General features: G+C 40.5%; 2 protein-coding genes across 3 annotated transcripts; both read left to right on the top strand.

The window, feature by feature from the left end:
- Nucleotides 1-42: 42 nt before the first annotated feature.
- On the top strand, nucleotides 43-3229 carry LOC144001730 (uncharacterized). The gene is made up of 3 exons (XM_077496305.1): nucleotides 43-582; nucleotides 655-886; nucleotides 1403-3229. The coding sequence occupies exons 1-3, from the start codon at nucleotides 352-354 to the stop codon at nucleotides 2107-2109; spliced, it is 1170 nt and encodes a 389-aa protein (XP_077352431.1). The 5' UTR covers nucleotides 43-351; the 3' UTR covers nucleotides 2110-3229.
- Nucleotides 3230-3628: 399 nt separating this feature from the next.
- On the top strand, nucleotides 3629-7825 carry LOC144001609 (uncharacterized). Of its 2 annotated transcripts, XM_077496209.1 has the most exons (5): nucleotides 3629-3741; nucleotides 5050-5097; nucleotides 5173-5505; nucleotides 6692-6804; nucleotides 7029-7825. In XM_077496209.1, exons 1-5 carry the CDS (start codon nucleotides 3723-3725, stop codon nucleotides 7113-7115), a joined length of 600 nt encoding a protein of 199 aa, XP_077352335.1. In that variant the 5' UTR covers nucleotides 3629-3722; the 3' UTR covers nucleotides 7116-7825. The 2 variants fall into 2 exon arrangements, with proteins under 2 accessions (XP_077352335.1, XP_077352254.1); XM_077496128.1 differs by lacking the exon at nucleotides 3629-3741 and having other exon boundaries at nucleotides 4985-5097.
- Nucleotides 7826-20223: the final 12398 nt, after the last annotated feature.

Raw genomic sequence — 20223 nt, 5'->3', positions numbered from 1 at the left:
CACCACAGCCCACTATTTACTACCGCGTACAGCCGTACAGACTGTGCTCGTTTCTTGAAAGGTTATGCAATGTTCCTCTGTGAGAACGCAGTAACTTAACGGTGCTAAGTTTGCATTTGATTTATGGCAGTCATTTTCTGGACTGTTCCTGTAATGTCCCTGAACACACCACAGTACACTGTTTTTACTACGAGAATACTTAAGTTTCCTCCACTTTCTGCTGTCCCCGAACGCCGCGTCCGTTAGCATTTAGCTATTTAGCTAACAGTAAAGACACATGGGTTTTTCTTTTAGTGAAGCCTCATTTAATTATCTTCCAAAGACCGCTTCTTCTTCTAACTATCTGGGCAAATGGACGTCGACGGCTGCGTTTTAGCGGCAAGCCGAGCCGTCTTGGACCTGGTGGAGCGGGAATGGCAGCCTCTGTCTGCCGTCGAGCTGGACCAGCGACTGGACCAGGCCATGGAGGACGTGCTGGAAGCGGACTTGATCGACAAAGTCAAACAAGCAAGTGAACCTCCACAAAGGAATAACGCCACTACTGCATCCTCTAGTACCGGGGAGGAAGTGGAGGCAGCAAAGGTGAGCGCCATATCACTGTATATTAACGGTGACGTCACATGCGCCATGTGATTATATATTATCCTCACTCAGCATGTGACTGCTCTCCTGCGGGACTCCCAATCGCGAACCCGCCTTGCGGGTCGTGCCCGCCTGTCTCTGAGCCAGACGGTCCCGCTGTGTCTCACCCTGCTCTCCAGCCGTGTCAGCTACCGCACTTTGTCCCGTCTGTACCGCCTCGAGAAAGGCAACATCCACCGCATCTTCTTTTTCTTTTGCCAGTGTGTCAACACGCTGCGGGACGAGCACATTCGCTGGCCCCTGGGTAAGATTTTAAGGGTGGCGTAAAGCCACAAGCACATTGCGCAAAAATATAAGTGTACAGCATCTGATAACTACCACAGAAGGTGCACATTACCAGGTTGACTTGTTGAAATCCTGCAAAATTGGCGTTTTTTTTTGTTTAGTTTTTTTTTTTTTTTACAAAGATGAAAATCGCAGTGTCGGTAAATTTCAGTTATATAAATAAAGATTACTTGACTTAACTTGTCCCACTGAGGGCCGCAGTAGGACTTTATCATTCAGCCCTGGAGTTATATGGTTCGGAATCAGACCCGCCCACTTTTGTTCACGTTTTTAATGAAGATACAAAATGTGACTCTTATTAATCTATCAATCTAAAATACATTAATTTCCATCCATCAATTATCTTTATTTATATTGTGTTTAATCAAAATTCCATTTGAATGTGTTGACAGGATTACAGTCAACTCCAGACGCACAAATCTGGCCACAATGGTCAAATGCCGTCTTATTCATAGTGGTGATGTTTCGTCCACAGGTGACGAGGCAGAGGCCATCCTCTTCCCTCTCTCTGAAGTGCTGGAACAGGAAACCAAGCGGGCGGGAGGAAGCCGGCACATCACTCGGGTGTTGGGAGTGTTGGGGCACACCCGTATTCCCATCCAGCTGCCATCAAGTAAAGACAGCGCAGAGCCGGAAGTGAAGAGGATAAAGAAGACAGAGCATCCCGCATCTTGGATCCATCTTGAATTGGTGTGCGACCGCACGGGACGCTTCCTCCACTGCTTCATCGAGAGCAGGCGGGACGTGTACCGAGGCGGCCTGCTTAGCTCGCACCTCAATCGGGAATTAAACCGGATGCCTCCTGACTCCATGCTGGTGGCCCGTGCCGGATACCCGCTCACCGCTCACATTTTGACGCCGTATCCAGGAGGAGGCGGGGCCAGAGAGGAACGCTTCAATGCCGCATTGGAGCCGCACTTTCGCATACTGGACCGGGCCGTCGCGGGCCTAATGGGACGATTCACGAGACTCCGGCGGCTGGATGTCGGGAATGACAGCCGAGCGAGAGCGGTGGTGTTGAGCGCTTGCGTCCTTCACAACATGCTGATGGACGTCGGACATGTGCCTCATGGAGAAGTTGAAGAGGTGGAGGCTTTTAGTCCAGAGGGAGGCGAACAGGATGAGGCGGGTGTGCGCCTGCGGGACGCTGTCGCTGAATTGTTACATTCTGGGAATTTGTGAGAGATATGTTTTGATATATGTCTCATGTTTGCTAGCACACTTTTTGCCTGTGCCTAAAAGTTTTTATACAGTCGGACTCTTCCTAGAGCATTTATTTTAATAATCAATTCTTGTGTTATCTTATTTATAAAGTTGTTTTCTACATTACAGTAAAGGCTTAAAGGGGAAGTCAAACCCCATTTTATTTTGTATTTATTTAATTTTTGCAGTAATATTGTATGCGACTCTCACTAGTCTATATTTCATTTGTGGAATAGGAATTAGGCAGCAAAATGCACCCGTTTGTATCGATCAAAGTAGTTGCTGTCTACTGAAAATGAAATTACATCACTTGTTGCTCACGGCTCAGGTAATGACCGATCATGGCTTACCCATTTTCTGGGTTTGGTAATGTGAAAAGAATTGCTGAACCAATTTAAGATGAAACAGAGAATTACTGACCAATGTATAAAATAAATTGCTTCAGGTGGTAAAACGATTGAATTAAATTAGTCCAAAGTGAATATATAAATTCATAATTAACTAAACATAATATATATTATATATAATAATATATATAAATTCATAATTAACTAAACAATATATTATTTAGAGCGCATAAACTGCTGAGCTGTGATTGGTTGCTACCTGAGCGACTATGATGTGATTTTCAGACGACAGCAAGTAGAAAAATGGTCACCCACTGACATGGATTAAAACCAGGATTACTATAGTTTTGGAATTTTCATTTTAGTTAGTTTTTATTTCGTTTTGAGTTTTGTTTTTTAAATGTAATTAGTTTTCAAAGTGGTTCTGATAGTTTTTATTAGTTTAAGTTAAAAAAAAATGCTTAGTTTTAGATAGTCCAAGTACTAATTTTTTTATTTTTTTATTTTTTAATAAACAACAAGGTAAAATGAAAAAAGTAACTAATTTCTTACCTAGCATTGCATTTCGTCTGAGTTAAATGAAAAATCAGGCGAGCGGAGCCATTGGAGCCAAAAGTCAAGCAGGCAAATTAGTCGTGTAAGTGCGACGTCATCTGAAGGTGCTTTTCTATTGGCTGCTAATGACATCACTTCTGTCGTGACATCACTTTCAAACGTCTTTACGCTGGTTAATATCGAAATAAAAATACTTAAAATCACATGAAAAACATCCCCAAGGCTCATGTAGTAGATTAATTACCAAAGACTAAAACAAAGGACATTTTTGCTATAATTATAGTAAGTTTCAGTTAGTTTTCGTTTTTTTAAGAAACATTTTCGTTTTTATTTTATTTCATTTCATGAGTAAAATTGTTTATTGAATTTTAGTTTAAATGTTTTCATTAATGTTTGTTAACTAAAATAATGGATTTTGCTGCTTATATGTCCACAAACACAATCTTAATTAGAATACGATATATATTATGATCTTTATGACTCTTTGCGTGCACGACATGACCACTAGGGGTCAGTATAAAACTCATGTAGACATGAATGTAAGTTTACTACACTTAGTGACGGCATTGTAGAAATTCAGTTGATGACATAAAACACACAGCAGTCGTAAGCTTGCAGCGGCAAAGCAAAGACGCTGACTTCAGTTCTTCCGCTGACGTCATATCCGATTCGGCCGCTGGGAGCGCGCCAATGGCCAGATTTTGCACAGGTAATTTAAAAATAAGGAAATACTATTTTAATATGTTTTGACTCGACGAGTCGCTCATTTGTCATGTATATTATATCGTTCAAAACAACATTAAAAAATGTCCTGAGTTGTCCCATACACTTTAAGCTGAAATAATAGTCGTTTTTAGTTTGCAGAGTATAGACTTTATGACAGTGAATATTGTTTTGTTATCTGTTTACATGTGTGTTGCATCACAGTTAGTGTTCAAATATCTATTCCAATCGCACTAATCACATGGGAATCCCATGATGAGATAAGGATTAAGTCCAGCCGCAAATAGCGAAGAGATGAAAACCCTGTTGTAATTGACACCCTCCCTCGAGAACGCTTTAGACAAGCACAACTTTTCTCTAAGTGTAGCTGCTTGACTGACAACATAATTCCTTCCTTCGCACCTCCTGTAGATGCTGCAAAGACCTTCACTTTGATTGCCTTGACCTGGGTGCAAAAACAGCAAATATAGGAGTTTTTCAATGTATAAAAAAAAACTCTGCAAATATGTGAAGCAGCGAATACCGAAACCACAAATACGTGGCAGTTCACTGTCGTGTGCCCCCTGTTTTTTCTAATTGTGGCTGTAGTCAGGTGTGCTTGCTCTGTTGTCTCTAGAGGACACTGTTGTGCCAAATGACAAGACAGTCGCTGAACTAAAAGAATGTACATTGACAACATCTAAACATTAAAAGAAGACTAAAATGTTTGGAAGTAAAGTAGGTTTCTAAAATTACTGTGAAACTGGTTTTAAAACCACCATTGGTATGGGGTTAAAAAAAAAAAAAAGTGTTTTTTTTTTTGCCACTGAATTGAGTGTTTACACTTGAGGCTGATTTCACTTTTGTTAGCATTTTCCCATTTCTGTGCATCATAACATCTCAATGTCACTTCACCGTGTTTGCCTTGAAATGGAAAATCCGCTGGTCTAAGGAACACCAAAAGCACGTAATTATGCACTTGAGAAGACACATTTACAATTTTTAATGATTCTGTAATCAAAGTGTAAAAAAAAGATATTACATAGAAAATCTCAAATTGCTATCATAGATGATAGCTATTTGTTATTTGCACCATTTTGTTTCAGTTAGGAGCAGTAACATTTTTTAAATATTTTTTACACTTTCTGGGAAAGACCCCATTTTGGGGTGATGCTAATCACATGCGTCTAAGTTCACACCAGCTACCAAAAGGTGACAGGATGCTGTCGGTATTCAAATGTGTCATGATGTGGGAAGACATACAGATGCATTTCCTAGTGCGGCTTCATGCTCAACATGTCTGCTGTGTGCTTAGGTCTCGTCTCCGTCCTGTTTTTGTTTGGCACAACTCTGGTTGAAGCAGGTAAGACTTATACAGAGGAAAAGAATACCTAAATAATGCAAACAGATATGAAATATCATTTTGCATCTACCTCAGTGGAGAACAATGCAACAGTGATATGGAGACCCACTGGCGGATCTGTCTCCATCCAGTGCAGACTTTCTCAACACATCAAGACGATGATTTTATTGAAAGGCCTCAGGAAGGAATCTCAAGTTCTCTACATGACATCCAACAAAAGTACCATCACCGAGAATTTCAGCGGAAGGCTTACGGTGCATGGAGACTTGCCAAATGTGGACGTGGTCATCTCGAAGCTGACTCCAGGAGACACAGGGCCGTACTGGTGTAGCTACCAGTGGTTTGACATCAAAATCTCGGACAAAAGGGATGTGGACGGCAATGGCTCGGTGCTGCTGGTGGTTTCAGGCAAGCGTTTATCACCTTATGACATCATCATATCAAGGAATAGATAAAATACAGTCACAAATATGTGCAATGATGTTTCTGTTTTCAACAATTTGGTAGCGCTGTCCATGTTGTACACGATGTGGCCACTTAGGGGCAGTGTGGTTTCGCGTTCCGATACACTGTTAAGTTGTAGCCATATTTAGAGTAGAAGGAAAAAGTCACGATCAAATTATGCCAATAAAAGTTGTTTTTTTTAGCGTAGGAAGAGCATATGCTGGTGAGTAATGTTAAGCTACTTCTCTGTATACATTCCTGACGTGTTTTGTATGAATAGCCGTTCTTTTGAGTGATAAAAGTGCCGTGAGTAGCACGCTAATTAGCATTAGCGAGTCAGACTGGAGTAGATCATGACAATTCTTTGCACATCTGTAAATTGAAGGTGAAATCGTTGTCAATCAAATTATTTTGAATCAATAATTGAAAATTGATTCTGAATCGAATCGCAGACCCAAAAATCGGAATCGAATCGAATCCTGAGACAGTCAAAGATTCCCACCCCGTTACCTACATGTACGAGTATGCCCCCTTAAAAAATAAAATAAGATTTTATTCAATAACTCAATGAATATAAGAACAATTTGCAAAATTTTGACAAAATGTTTTCTGTAGAATATGCGCTTAACTCACAACATGAAAGTAAGGCTTTAATAAAATAGATTACAAAATCTTCACTTTAATCAAATTAATGCAAAAAAAATTATGCACCCCGCCACAAAAACGACTACTTCTAGTATTTTCTATGACCTCCATGACTTATGGTTGGCAACACGTCTCTTAGGTCTGGAATTACCAAGTCGTTTTTTTCGAGGTGTACTTATTTGTGCAAAATGTACTCTAATAAATTTCATTAACAAATACTATTTTGGGGGTACTAATTAACAAATCCTGTTTGCAATCAATGCCCCACATTTGCAGGAATATTTTGTAGTATAGTATCCCATACAAAATCTTAATTCTGACAGGAAACTAAAGTTGGTTTTACAAACCTGTTGGGGTGTACTCATTTATGCAGAGCATCGAACATACTTGTACCCAGTAATTAAATGTATTGTCATGTCATAATGGTGGACTGTGTTTGGTTTCTACTCTCACCTGTAACAAAAAGACTTTCTGTTCTTATTCCAAATGTTTGTCTCACTACTAGATGAGCAGCAGTGTGGCAACCCAAACAAAAACCTTCTCCTGGTGATCGTTGTGGTTTCGGCTGCTGTGCTGTTTGGAGTCTTCATCGCCTTCCTGCTATGGGTCATACCCAAGGTCTGTGTCTGTCTATGTGTTTAGACTGTATTTTCTTATAGTGGAAGGCGGGCTCTTTATATACTTAACTGCAAGGAGTTCCAGACTGGGAAAAAAAATTGTGGGATTCATGCTTTCGTATTTGCTACTGAGGTCTCATTTCGTGCCTCTCAGTTTATAGCCTCGTTACATTTTACAAATACATCAAGGCTTATATTAATCATATTTCATCATATCATTGTCAGATCAAAAGGTGGCATGCCAAATGGAGGCTACGGAACGGAGTCACCAATGATGTTTACGAGGTCATGCGTGGAACTCAGCGACCGTAAAGACATCCTACTTCCTACTCGCTCTGAACAGCCAACTTTGCTGATAATTCTTTTCCTTTTTGGCTTTTATTTTCTTTCCGTATTATTATTTTATAATTTGTATTACATGTTCGATGTTCAATAAACCAAACCAAACCAAACAAAAAAACAAAAAAAAACATCCTGTAAGGCCTGCAAACAAGCCGTGCAGCAACACTGCATGCATGCCACTGGATAAACCAATCAGGTACATGAAAAATATACTGACTGTGCTTGCAACCTGATTTTTTTTATTATTTTTTTTATAAATGTCATTGTCTCCAATTGCTTGTGATACATGTACACATGACATTTACACTCACCGGACACTTCATTAGGTACAGAATTGAATGAGATTCAATACAAAAACGTCTGACTTCACAAACCTGAATGCTTAGTTTTGTTTGACACTCGTAGTGAGTTAATTTACCATGTTTATTATTGAAGTTGTACAAGATGGTATTTAGGTCATTCATGAAAATATTAGAAATGACTCAGTATAATACATCGTGGTTTTGCACGCGCTGTATTATTGCCATTCTAATACTAAGCATTATTATCTTTATAGATATAATTTTGAAAATATATTTTGCATTACATAAGGCAATAACTAATGTTGTGCCCGGTGACATGATTTTCATTGTATATGTCATGACATCATTTAGTATTAAAGAATCGTCTTTTTGTGTTAATATTGTATGAAATTTATTCACTGTATATGAAAGAGAACTGCGATTGGCTGGCAACCAGTCCGGGGTGTCCCCTGCCTACTGCCCAGAGGCAGCTGAGATAGGCGCCAGCACCCCCCCGCGACCCTTGTGAGGAATAAGCGGTCAAGAAAATGGATGGATGGATGAAAGAGAAAACAATAATTGAATAATTGAAAAAAATATAATAATATATATATAATAATATACTGGTTTCTAATAAGAAAATTATATATGTATTACTCTGTCATCACTGTATGCATTTTATGTAGATCAGGATTGGGAAACTGTTTTACCCTTTCCGCCTTGCAATTTAAAACAAACAAACAAACAAACAAACAAACAAACAAATAAAACAATATTCTGTGCTTGTATTAGTTGCTAAAAAAAAACTGGGCCATTTGCACACGTATAGCCAGGCCAGCTTATTAGCCATCAAATTTCATTCAAATTTAAATTCTTCCTGGAAATGCTCAATTGGTGATACTTTACCAACAGTCAATTTGACAGGGGTGTGTAAACTTTTTATTAATCTGTTCGATACCACATTTTTTTAGACCGATACCAGTACAAGTACTCAATTCTTGAGTAATCACCAATACGGGTACCAAGTCCTGATGCCACTAGTACTTTTGATACATAAAGTTTCCCCCAAAAAACAATGGCAGACAATTTTAAAGACCTGCTGTGTATATACTAATAGGGATGTAACAATAAGGGAAATATCGTGATATCGTGATATTAAAACTTCTACAATATCGTCGTCGTCATGTTCACAATATTCAAAAGGAACACATCTGTTAAAAAGTCAGGTTGATTTCCATTTGTGCAGTTCTAGCACCCTCTAATGACTAATTTTTTAGTGCAATTTAATTTTCATTGGGGATGTTTTGGCCTTCGATGTTTAAAATCTATGCTAATTGTCAGATAAAGGGGAGCCTAATTTGCTTGTGAAGCGATCAATGTGTGCTTGCATTAGCAAGTAAGTGCCTCAATATTGTTATTAGAGATTGTAGCTGGTTTATATGCATTGCTGTTATGTACAAAAGCATAATATTGTGCTTCTTTTAGTATGAGCTCCTTTTTTGTTTTTACAATATTGTGATCTTTTTTTTTTTTTGAACTTTTATTGTCAAAACCGACAACAACATAACAATAACAATAATTGTCCTGAGATAGGGCCTTTACATACAATTGGTATCATGCAAATACAAGTAATATGAACAACAACAACAAAAATTTCCTCCACATACCCAGGGTATCAATACCCTATCTAACAATGTCCAGGATTGGTCCCCATCTTCTTTCAAAAATAGGAACCCTCATCTGAAGTTGTGCTGTCAATTGTTCCATTGAGTACAACTGTTTGATTTTTTTTTAACCATTGTGCAACTGTGATTGTGATCTTTTTTAAATATCACCAACCCCCCCCCCCCAAACAATATCGTGATAATTATCGTATCGTGACCTTCATATCGTGACAATATCGTATTGTGATGTTTGGATATCGTTACATCCCTATATACCAATATAGTATTTTTCCTTAAAATTGCATGAAATTAATGTCAATTTTCCATTCTTCTAATTACTAGTTCCTGGTCGTAAAATGGCCACAAGACCAGTATCGAAAGTACCATTACTTTGAAATAAGGCGGAGTATCGGCCTGATACGATACCTGTTGTACGAGTAACTAATGGTTAAAAAAAACTGTTGGCATAGCAAAACAGTTTGGTCATTCAGGTCCCATGTTCTTTGCATTTTTGTTAATCAAGAGCATTATTATCTTTGTAAAGTGAATGTACTGTCGAAATTACAGGCTTGTGTGGATGCATAAGATGATAAACACATCATGATACATCTGCTGTGAGGTGCAAACAAGCATGAAATCAGCCCACTTTTATCCCTTTGCTGAACATTGAGTGACGGCTAAAGAGGCGCGCAAACAGCAAACAGTCATCTGCGCCCCGTCGCTTTTTGTGAGTCAACATGGAAATGTCACAAAAACAAATCTCTCATCAGGTTTGCAGCATGCATCAAGCAGGTCGGTGTTTTTGCGTGTGCTTTTGTGGCTACGAGTTATGAATTTCCTGAGCCGGCCGAGACATGCAAGTGTTGAAGCATGTGGGCTAAGTGTTACAACAACAACAAGCAATGGAACGGCTTCATCGTCAGCGAGCGGAAACCAAGACCCTCTTCGTGGGGACACAGCCGAGGGGCCAAACGCAGCAACACCACAATGTGTGTGTGTGTGCTTTTTTAAACACACGCATTGTGCAGAGGCTGCAGCTTCTATACGTGCCATAACTTGTAACAGGAAATGGCAAATAATGTTGGGCATAATTTGAGGGCAAGATATGTTTCTCAGAGATAATCATCAGCTGCGTGTGTGCACCACCATAATGCTGACGATCCAATAATGAAGTGAATCAACAAATTTGTATGATTGATTTGAATTTCAAGTTGCAAAGCAAACCTTTTCCACCACCAATGTGCTCTGTAAACTATACAGCTCAACTTAAAGGGTTTCAAAATTAACCAATCGCATTCAGTCATGAGCTTGCACACAGCTGCCACAATTCAAAGTGTCTTTCTCTCTCCCTTTTTTGTTTTTTTTTAAACCTTAAAGTTGAGATGTTCTAGTAGGATTTTCCTGACAGTAGTTTCATAGTCACATCTTGCCATGTCCTGAGAGAGATTCTACAGGTTATACAACAGTGGTGATAGCTGACATGTGGAATGGGGGTGTGTAATGCATTTCTAAGCTGCTATTGACTTTGTGTAACTGTTTCTTCAGTCTTCTTCCCCCCCCAACAAACCCTAATTACTTAGCAACAAGTGCCAAGTCGTTGGAACGTCCCCTTGCACTTTGGGTTGCGAACTTCCAAGGAGCTTTCAAATTGGAAACGTTCCAATGATTGCAACAATAATTTTATGGGAATCGTGATTACAATATGTGGGAATTTGCAGGACTAAACTTGAAATGTGTGGAAGTGCCCATAGCAGGGAGCCTAGATGCAATTGGGCGGTGGGGGTGGAGCGGTTGTTGTTGTTGTTGTTGTTGCATTATGAAGTAACTCAAAATTCTGTTGAGGGTAGGTCATTTATTGGAAATGTTTTTCAGTACCTTTTACATCATCACTGTTTAATCTTTTGCGCCGTTGTGGGTGTGAACATAGTTGACTTGATTCACAGCCATTGGAAATGGCTCCTCAATCTCTTTAAAATTGTCACTTGAGGTACTTGATATGGCGGAAGGAAAAAAAAACGGATATGTTGGAGTCCATGCAGAAGGCCAAAGCATGCAATCTGCAAAGTGAGTTTATAAGGAACTGCAAGCAGACCTCCATGGGAGGATGATGTGAAGTTGACCCAACCCGATCGCTCGCTCGTGTCTGTGGCTTCAAAGTTCATTCAAGTGTTGCTTCTGCTGTGCATGCCTTGGCCACCAGGGGACAATATTATACACATGTACAAAAATACACACAAACATTTTCACAGCTAAGAGGCTCAGTAAGCTGCAGTATACATTCTTTTTGAAGATATTGCCTGTCTGCATGTGTAGTGATACCTTTTGTGTTGAAATATACGTTGGAGCCATAAGTTCCACTGCATCAGATTCCTTTGCCCATTTGTGGTGTGTTTTGCATTGTGTGTTAGCATAAGGCTAACGGACTTTGGTTTGGTTAAGTACACAACATGCAATTATCTTTGTTTTATGTGTAAACTTTAACTTAGAGTAGCAATAAATTGCCTAAAGCAAGCACTTTTTTTTTTTTCTTGAAGAATTGTTCACTACGCGTCATGTACTTGTGAAGTTCCCTCCATTTAGTGCTTGTAATTCAAATTTTTGTTTGGAACTCAACTCAAGACAACAACAACAAAATCAGCCGGGTGTTGATTCGTATCTTGAAATCCTCATAATTCAAAGGTTGAAGTCCCAATGTATATGACAGGAAAAGTGCAGTGGCTCTTCTTTAATCACCCTTTTTATGCATTAGCGGCTAAATAAAATAACTATGCCACATTTGTGTGTTTTCAGCAATTAGCCCGCGATAGCAATTAAAACAGCATTAATACAATAACGGCTGATAGCCACTCAGCGGTCACAAGTTCACAACAGATCGTGGTCATAGACGGCGGCTGTGTTTGAAAGTGAAAGGAAGTGGATGAGAGCATGTCACGGCCACAAGACGTCAGTGCAGCGCAAGCGTGCAGCTGTCACACAGGAATTCTCTTCACGTGATATGATGAAACTGAAGAATGTTGCTGCAGTTGAGCTAGTGCAGAGAGAACTCAGAAACTCGGAACCTCTCGACTGTGAGGCAGACTTGTTAAGTCCAGACATATTTTACATTAGAAAAATGTCACACAAAATGTCACAAATTGAATTAGTATTTAATTGTTGTTTGTTACTCCTAATTAGGAAGTAAAATATTTCATTTCACAGAGAATTGTTTCTTTTTGTATTTTTGACAAAACTGGCAATTTCTCTCTCTCTCTTAAATTGAAGTGAAGCCCCCTCAGTGTAACAGTAAACAGGTGAATGTTGCCGCAACAGACACACATGACTCATGCTGCTGAGTGGGTCACAGGTTCCATTCAGACGCCCACACACTGTTGGAGGCCCATCGCATAAGCCAACTAACGATAAGCAAATTCTTGTGATGTGAGTAGTATTTTTGCCAAAACAAAGTAACATGAAAAAAGATTTGACATTTTATTTATTGGGTTAAACAGTTGTAAGATCTACTGTAATTATTTGACGGATATAAATTTAAACCATACCTCTCTTAATATTTTTTACTCCAATATAAATGATTTTAATATATTTCTCCAATTAATGCCCCATACAAGTCAACTGCATTAAAAAAAAATATAGACAGAGTGAAATTAAGAATAATTGAAATGTGGTTGCACAAGTGTGCACACCCTGGAACTGGAGATGCAGTTGCGGTTATAAATAACTAGTCACATTCAAACTTTAAATGGGAGTCAGCGCACACCTGCCAACATTTTAAATGCCCCGATTAACTCCAATGGAATTTCAGATGTTCTAGTAGGCTTTTCTTTACCTTCTTTTCTTCTTCTTCTTCCAAGCAGAAACATGAAGGTTTTGTGCTTACACTGGCTGCTATTTGAAACTCAATAATTCCTTCACTATGGCAACAGGTCGAACTTAAATTTTGTCCGTTTCTGTTTGTAAACAAACACTTCAAAACGGACTCCTCCCATGGCTCAACCCCTCCGCTCTCCTCGCCAACATTGCACTTGCCTTCAGGAACACGCCCCCCGTTCTGTGATTGGCTGGAGGGGTAAACATAGACTTTCCGCCCAGAAACGTTTCTCTTATGGCAAAACACAACAAAATGGCAAAAATACAGGCTGGGGAGGTGGTGGTTGATGACAAAATCACCACCGCACATTAACAGAAGCCCAGAAGTGTGGATTGAGAAGGATTTCATGTGTATACATCCAGTGTTTATGAAGTGTTTATTTTCTGAGTGAAAACTTAAGACCCCACTTTGAAGAAAATCAGCCACAAAGCATGCAATCACTCTATGGTGTTTGTGTTCATTTTGTGATTATCAGTGCTGCGTTTGTACCAAACACATCTTTTGAAATGTAAATGCCCCAAACTATTTCTTTCTTATGACTCATTTTTTTCTTTTCACATATCTGCATTGTAATCCACATTATATTTTATTGACATGTTCAATCAGTAGATGAACTAACAAACGATGTGTACACACAGACAGTCTCTGTGTTGTGTGTCTTATCTGCCTTAGGTAGGGCTCCTAAACATGGATCAGCATACAGTTCAGGAGCCAAACCACTCCCGCACATGGCGCATGGGTATGCGTCATGACGCAGGAGCGCAGGTGTGATTGTGTCCATTACCGTCTGCCTTTTTCTCTCTCTCTCTCTGAAGAGGTGCGCAGTGCACTGGAATACGCCTTCAAACTTAACCCAGATCAATTGAAGAGGACCACAAAGGAAATAAGCCAGTTAAAAAAAAGAACCATTACATTTTTTAATATCACAGACCTCAGTAGGAAACGTCTGCCACCATGAAGAAATCTTCATACACAGGTAAGTGTGCTACTGACATCCTCAAAAGGTGCATTTTTGGAGGGAGTGGTTGACAGCACCGCTTTTGTCATTATGGAAAAATGAATGTACGTTCTTCGTAATTCATATTTGGGGAGAAAGACCCATGCATGATCTTCTGGGTGTGGTTACGACACTCCACTTGCAGATTTGGTCTGCAAATGAATGACATCATGGTAGAAAAGTGCTTGTAGCTCGTGAGACAAAACATTGGGTACACCTCCAAACAAAAATGAGATGTACACTTATATCTTTCAATGTTGACAGATGTCATTGAACTGCATTACATCCAAACATTTGGCAGTTGGTTCCTCCAATGTTTTGTTCCTTGTGTTGTAAACATCAGCTTTACAGATGCCATGTCTTGCTCTGCAGGTGCTCTGCATTGAGCTTATAGTGAAAGTAATTAAAGCCATCAAATGGAGGTTGTATTGGAGGTGAATCCTTTATTCAACACAACTTCAGAAAGTAACAGGCATGTGTTAGGGGTAAGTTTTTTTTTTTTAATTTTTTAATTTTTTTATTTTTTGTTTTTTTTTAGTTTGTTTAGTCTTAGTTTCTTTACATACAATAAAACATAAAGCTAACCAATGTCAAGTCAATTTTACACTCATAACCCAAATGCAAAGTCGTATCACTTGTTCTCTTTTTTTCTTCTCTGAGGGGAAAAGGGAGGTGTCTATATGAGGTACACTATTTATTCAAGTGATTTATTAGGTACAGCTGAAGTAAAAATCAAATTATGCTTTGAGCAGCTATTCCCAACCGCTGTGAAGCACATATCAAATGTTATGTGAATTATCATTATGACTGCATCATGATTTTTTAGATTTCATTTTCTACACAAACTAGTTCAAAGTTCAGCTCACAAATTTGAAAATGAACTAGTTCAGTTCATAGTTGAAAATGTTTGAACTAAGTTCACTGGTCCAAAAGTGAAATACATAGTTCATGGTTCTTCAATTAAATGATCTTCCACTAGATGGCAGTAGCTACAATTAACCTTTGCATTCAGTCATCCAATGAGTGATAGCTTTACCTTCAAGTAAACTGGCCCTGATTTGATTTTCAATTTGTGTCAATTGACATATCATATTTTAAGTACGGCGGCACGGTGGATGAGTGGTTAGCACGTCCGCCTCCCAGTTCTGAGGACTCCGGTTCGAGTCCAGGCTCGGACCTTCCTGGGTGGAGTTTGCATGTTCTCCCCGTACCTGCGTGGGTCTTCTCCGGGTACTCCGGTCTCCTCCCACATTCCAAAGACATGCATGGCAGGTTAATTGGGCGCTCTGAATTGTCCCTAGGTGTGCTTGTGAGTGTGGATGGTTGTTCGTGTGCCCTGCGATTGGCTGGCAACCAGTCCAGGGTGTCCCCCGCCTACTGCCCAGAGTCAGCTGAGATAGGCGCCAGCACCCCCCGCGACCCTTGTGAGGAATACGCGGTCAAGAAAATGGATGGATGGATGGATGGATATTTTAAGTATACAGTACACTTTTTGTGTTGTGACACTTTTTTTTTTTTGGTGTATTGGCCCAATACAGGTGGGGGTGTATAGAAAATATTAATGAAACGTGGAAGGTGATGAAGGCCATCATATCTATCATATCATAACCTGGCGATAGCCAGATTGCTATTGCACTTCACTCAAGGGAGTTCTTCGCAATATCCATCTGGTACCGCTCCACGGTAATTTAGTCGAGAAAGGCGGGACATTCTGTACAATAATTCGAGCTGATTGGACGATGCGGCATTGTACACATTTGTTTTAACCAATCACGGCCATGTCTTCGTTCTTGGTGGGGGGTGCACGAACATCTTACCAGCTAGAAATGCACGAATCGCCTCTCGCTGTTCAACATTCAACAAGGAAACGGTGAGTAATTCTGCGAGAACAGAATTAATTTTAGCGTCCATTCATCCATGTTGGGTTTTGGTGTCAGCGCTGGCTTTCTGGTTTCGTCACAGTTGCATATCCCGCCCCAAACACAATGTCTCTCTGTGATTGGTCCATAGGTGGAAATCAACAGGAGCGCTACAGGATGTATTCTCAACGGTTTGTGAACTCACAAATACCGCGAGAATTCATCTTGCGAGAGCAAGGTTATCACCCCTCTGCCTCCTCCTCTTTTTCCACGACTGCCTAATCTTGCTCCCATCCGCTGAGCCTCATTGACCTCCTCCAGCTAAGTTCCAGCTCAGTCTAATGTACACAAGGTCTATCCTGCGGAATGCCTCTCTTCCCGGCTCCTCTTTCCAGAGTCTTTGTGCAATCGAGCGTCTGACACTTTTCCATTGGAGCCAAGTGCAAGTTGGTTCATGCCACCGCTCCTTCCTCCTCCTGCGTGTGTGTTTTTGCGATGCGTGTGCAGGTGTCACATTCCTGTTTGTGGAATCGTATAATAAAGTGAATATGTGCGTATTGCTTCTCTCCAACGCGTATATGCAGTGGTGTCTCGAGATACCAATGACTTGACTTACAAGTTTAATGAGCAATTGTTCAGCTGATGATTTGTTTTTGCTTTGACTTGAGAGCAAAAAATACATACAATTGCTATATTGTGGCAGCAAGCAATTCTTTAAAAAAGAATCTCCAAGCTGTTTATTGCCACTACCAGATGACGTTTACTTTCAAACTAAACATAAAGACAATTACGCCTAACAATATCTTTGCCTTTAGAAAGTCCACTTAGCCTAATGCTAACAAACAATGCAAAATACCATTGATGGGCTAAGAAATAGCACCATTGTTAAGGTGTGTGCGTGTTTTTTTTATTATCTCTTTCAACAATAGACATTTGAAGACAAAGGGGCAACAACACATCTAGACTTATGTCAATACTCTCAGGCATATATTCTCCATCTTCTGTGAAGAACAAGTATTAATTGTAGCTTACCCCGGGTTTTCACCGGATGCGGTTGCGGTGCGGTTGCGGTGCGGTGCGTCTTGACTGCGTGCTCCGGACGGGTCAATTTTTTTGTCAATCCACACCGGCTCCGCACAGCTGCGGTCCGGCAGCTCCGTCGCCGCCCACTTCCCAACGTGTCTCGCGGGACCGCGCGCGCGCGCGATCATGTGGCATTTCACAACGAGAGGTGGACTTCTTTTGATTTAACCTTTTCTTCTTCTTCTGCTATGAGATTCCATGCAGCATCCTTTTTTGGTTGTCCTTGTAAAGTATATTAATAACGAGAGTCGGGTCAGTGCGGGTCCACTCTTTATTTCTGTCTTCCGCGTCCGGCTGCCGCTCAGTACGGCAAGCGAGACGGGCACAACAAGCAATCGCGAACATCAAACTCACAATACATTACAGTCCTTATAAAAAGGATGTGCCGTGTCATATATTATTTTGTGGTTTTCCACCTCCAATATAAACCTCTCCTCGTCCATGTTCGCTGGTGTCTAAACCGTGAATGAGCACATGGCCCGGCGACGCCCACGTCACGTTTTGCTGAAAAACTTGAGAAATAGGAGCTGGCGAGTGTTTTATTCTGAAAGGTAACCGGAAATTTATTTTGAAACTGCCTCGGTCTTCCTGTCCCGCTCGATGTGTTTTGTGCTAGCTTGCCATTTGCCGGAGGCCTACCGCTGCGGCGTCCGGCAAAAATAAAAAATAGGCTATCCTTGCGGAAGGCTAGTCGCCGGACCGCACCGCAACCGCACCGCAACCGCATCCAGTGAAAACCCGGGGTTACGCAAGCAATTAGATTCCATTCATTCGAATGGTGCAGTTTACACAGCTTGCGGGTGCGTTGCGTGTCGACTGCGGAAGGCCTGCGGCGTGCCGCAAGCCTTCCGCAAGGATAGACCTATTTTCTATTTTTGCCGGATGCCGCAGCGGTAGGCCTCCGGCAAATGGCAAGCTAGCACAAAACACATCGAGCGGGACAGGAAGACCGAGGCAGTTTCAAAATAAATTTCCGGTTACCTTTCAGAATAAAACACTCGCCAGCTCCTGTTTCGCAAGTTTTTCAGCAAAACGTGACGTGGGCGTCGCCGGGCCATGTGCTCATTCACGGTTTAGACACCAGCGAACATGGACGAGGAGAGGTTTATATTGGAGGTGGAAAACCACAAAATAATATATGACACGGCACATCCTTTTTATAAGGACAACCAAAAAAAGGATGCTGCATGGAATCTCATAGCAGAAGAAGAAGAAAAGGTTAAATCAAAAGAAGTCCACCTCTCTTTCTGCTTCTCTGTTGAGCACAGACTTTCTGTATGTTTGTCGTTGTGAAATGCCACATGATCGCGCGCGCGCGGTCCCGCGAGACACGTTGGGAAGTGGGCGGCGACGGAGCTGCCGGACCGCAGCTGTGCGGAGCCGGTGTGGATTGACAAAAAAATTGACCCGTCCAGAGCACGCAGTCAAGACGCACCGCACCGCAACCGCACCGCAACCGCATCCAGTGAAAACCCGGGGTTAGTCTGTATTATATGGTCCCCAGGTGGACAAGGCATATCAGAAAAAGCAGCACAATGTCTATGTCCAAAATGACTTAATTATTTCTTATTGTATTATCGAATTAGGTCATTACTGTAGGATTTTAAAAACTACAATAATTAAGAGGTTGCTTGTAATTCAGTGGTGACTGATTAAACCACAAACCGAAATTCCATTCTTACATAAGTTGTTTGAAATGTAACTGGGATGATGTTACTTGAGTCAGCATGTATTCTTCCGTACTCGTGTTTCTGTTTCACTTTCCTTTACAATCCGTACTGTACTGCTTTGATTGACCATCTTTTCAGGTACTGGTTATGCAATTCTTGGGCAGGCTACAAAAACTAAATTCCAAAGTGGCGGTGTTATAAGGAAAGGATATTTGAGCACAAATACAGTATAACAACACTCCAAGCCATAGTTTTCACAGCCTCTGTAAAAACAAAAAAACCAACAAAAAAGAACTAAAATTACTACAGATTAATTAATTCCGGTTGTAGGAAACTCTTCTTCGTTGTCTCCATAACTGTATTATACTGCTGCCTGGTGGCCAAGTTGTACACCAGAAGGAGCTGCAATCAATCAATCATGATTTACAAACCGTTTAATTCAATTTTAATCTAGCATTAGCATAATTAAAACTGAGATTCCATTGGTACAATCAGCATGTATTGTTCCACAGCTCTGTGACACCACTCCCTAATGTTCTGGATCAATGAGTAACCTGTATGAATAACACCCTTCAGACTTAAGAGTCCCTATTTTGCAAGTACTCCTGGTATGTGCTTTTATGTTCCACTCCACACAAACATGAACACAGACCGCCAGGTCCACTAGAAGTGTGACAAAAGCCTCCTCGTCGTCTCAAGGAATAGCTCCTAGCCTGTTTATACAACGCTGTAAGTGGGAGCCCAAAGCTATTGTTATATGGTAACATGAAAGTCAAGCTATAAAAGGATGTTGAGACATATTTGCCTTGTCATCTGGTTCGACATGCCAATGGATGGCCTAACCTTTAATTTGACTTCCTAGTAGCCCGTGGATAATGGAATAATAAGGTACTGGAGCACATGGACATGCACATACATACTCTTATGCGGTTGACCTGATCTCAAATGATGGTGCTCAACACTCAGTAGAGCAGCTGGTGGAGCATTAGTCAGTGTTTGGCCCCTATCTATTAAGCATGATAGTTAAAATACTTAAATGTGTTTGGATTTCTCTACCTAAAGCTAAATTAAAGTATCTGGGAATAAAAGGATTTCAATTCAACCTTCATTTATTTATTTATTTATTTTCTTTGAAGAAAGTGTTATGTGAAAAGCTGAAAACTATGTTTCGTTGATACAATATTGTGTACTTGGCTATATGTTGAAAATCAAATCAAAGTTGAATAATTAACAACTCATTTGCTCCCAAAAATGTATAAATATGTTCTATTTTAAATGTGTTAAGTGTCCCAAAGACATATTTATACGTTTTTTGTTTGTTTGTTTGTTTGATTTTATGCTAGAGCATATAGAAGGCTTTGATGCAGCCAGTCTCAACTGCAAAGAACGGTTGAAGCAGTGGCGATCAGTCATAGCAGGCTTTTAAGCAGTGCTTGCCCGACCTCTTCAAAATAAAATCATTGAAAATATTTCTGTCAGCGTCCTCTAAAATACAATACCGTGGTTCTACTGTTTTGGTCTTAAATTCCTGTATATTTTGTCCTGTTTTCCTCGCGGGACAGTCTGTTTCGCGCATACACAATGAGAAATCAATTGTGTTAGTTCCGTGAACGTTGTTTCGGTACATGCGGCATTTGAATGGCAAAAAACCTGTCGGTC

This window comes from Festucalex cinctus, chromosome 1, assembly GCF_051991245.1.
Source record: "Festucalex cinctus isolate MCC-2025b chromosome 1, RoL_Fcin_1.0, whole genome shotgun sequence".
Classification (NCBI taxonomy): domain Eukaryota; kingdom Metazoa; phylum Chordata; class Actinopteri; order Syngnathiformes; family Syngnathidae; genus Festucalex; species Festucalex cinctus.
The sequence above is the reverse complement of the archived record's forward strand: the minus strand, read 5'-3'. Positions and strand labels throughout refer to the sequence as shown.

Bases quoted from the DNA above. Each gene is read 5' to 3' on its own strand.
- LOC144001730 (XM_077496305.1), top strand. From the start codon at position 352: ATGGACGTCGACGGCTGCGTTTTAGCGGCAAGCCGAGCCGTCTTGGAC. The intron at 583-654 runs GTGAGCGCCATA...ATCCTCACTCAG, and splicing joins AGGAAGTGGAGGCAGCAAAG to CATGTGACTGCTCTCCTGCG. The intron at 887-1,402 runs GTAAGATTTTAA...TTTCGTCCACAG, and splicing joins GCACATTCGCTGGCCCCTGG to GTGACGAGGCAGAGGCCATC.
- LOC144001609 (XM_077496128.1), top strand. From the start codon at position 5,022: ATGCTCAACATGTCTGCTGTGTGCTTAGGTCTCGTCTCCGTCCTGTTT. The intron at 5,098-5,172 runs GTAAGACTTATA...CATCTACCTCAG, and splicing joins CACAACTCTGGTTGAAGCAG to TGGAGAACAATGCAACAGTG. The intron at 6,805-7,028 runs GTCTGTGTCTGT...TATCATTGTCAG, and splicing joins TGCTATGGGTCATACCCAAG to ATCAAAAGGTGGCATGCCAA.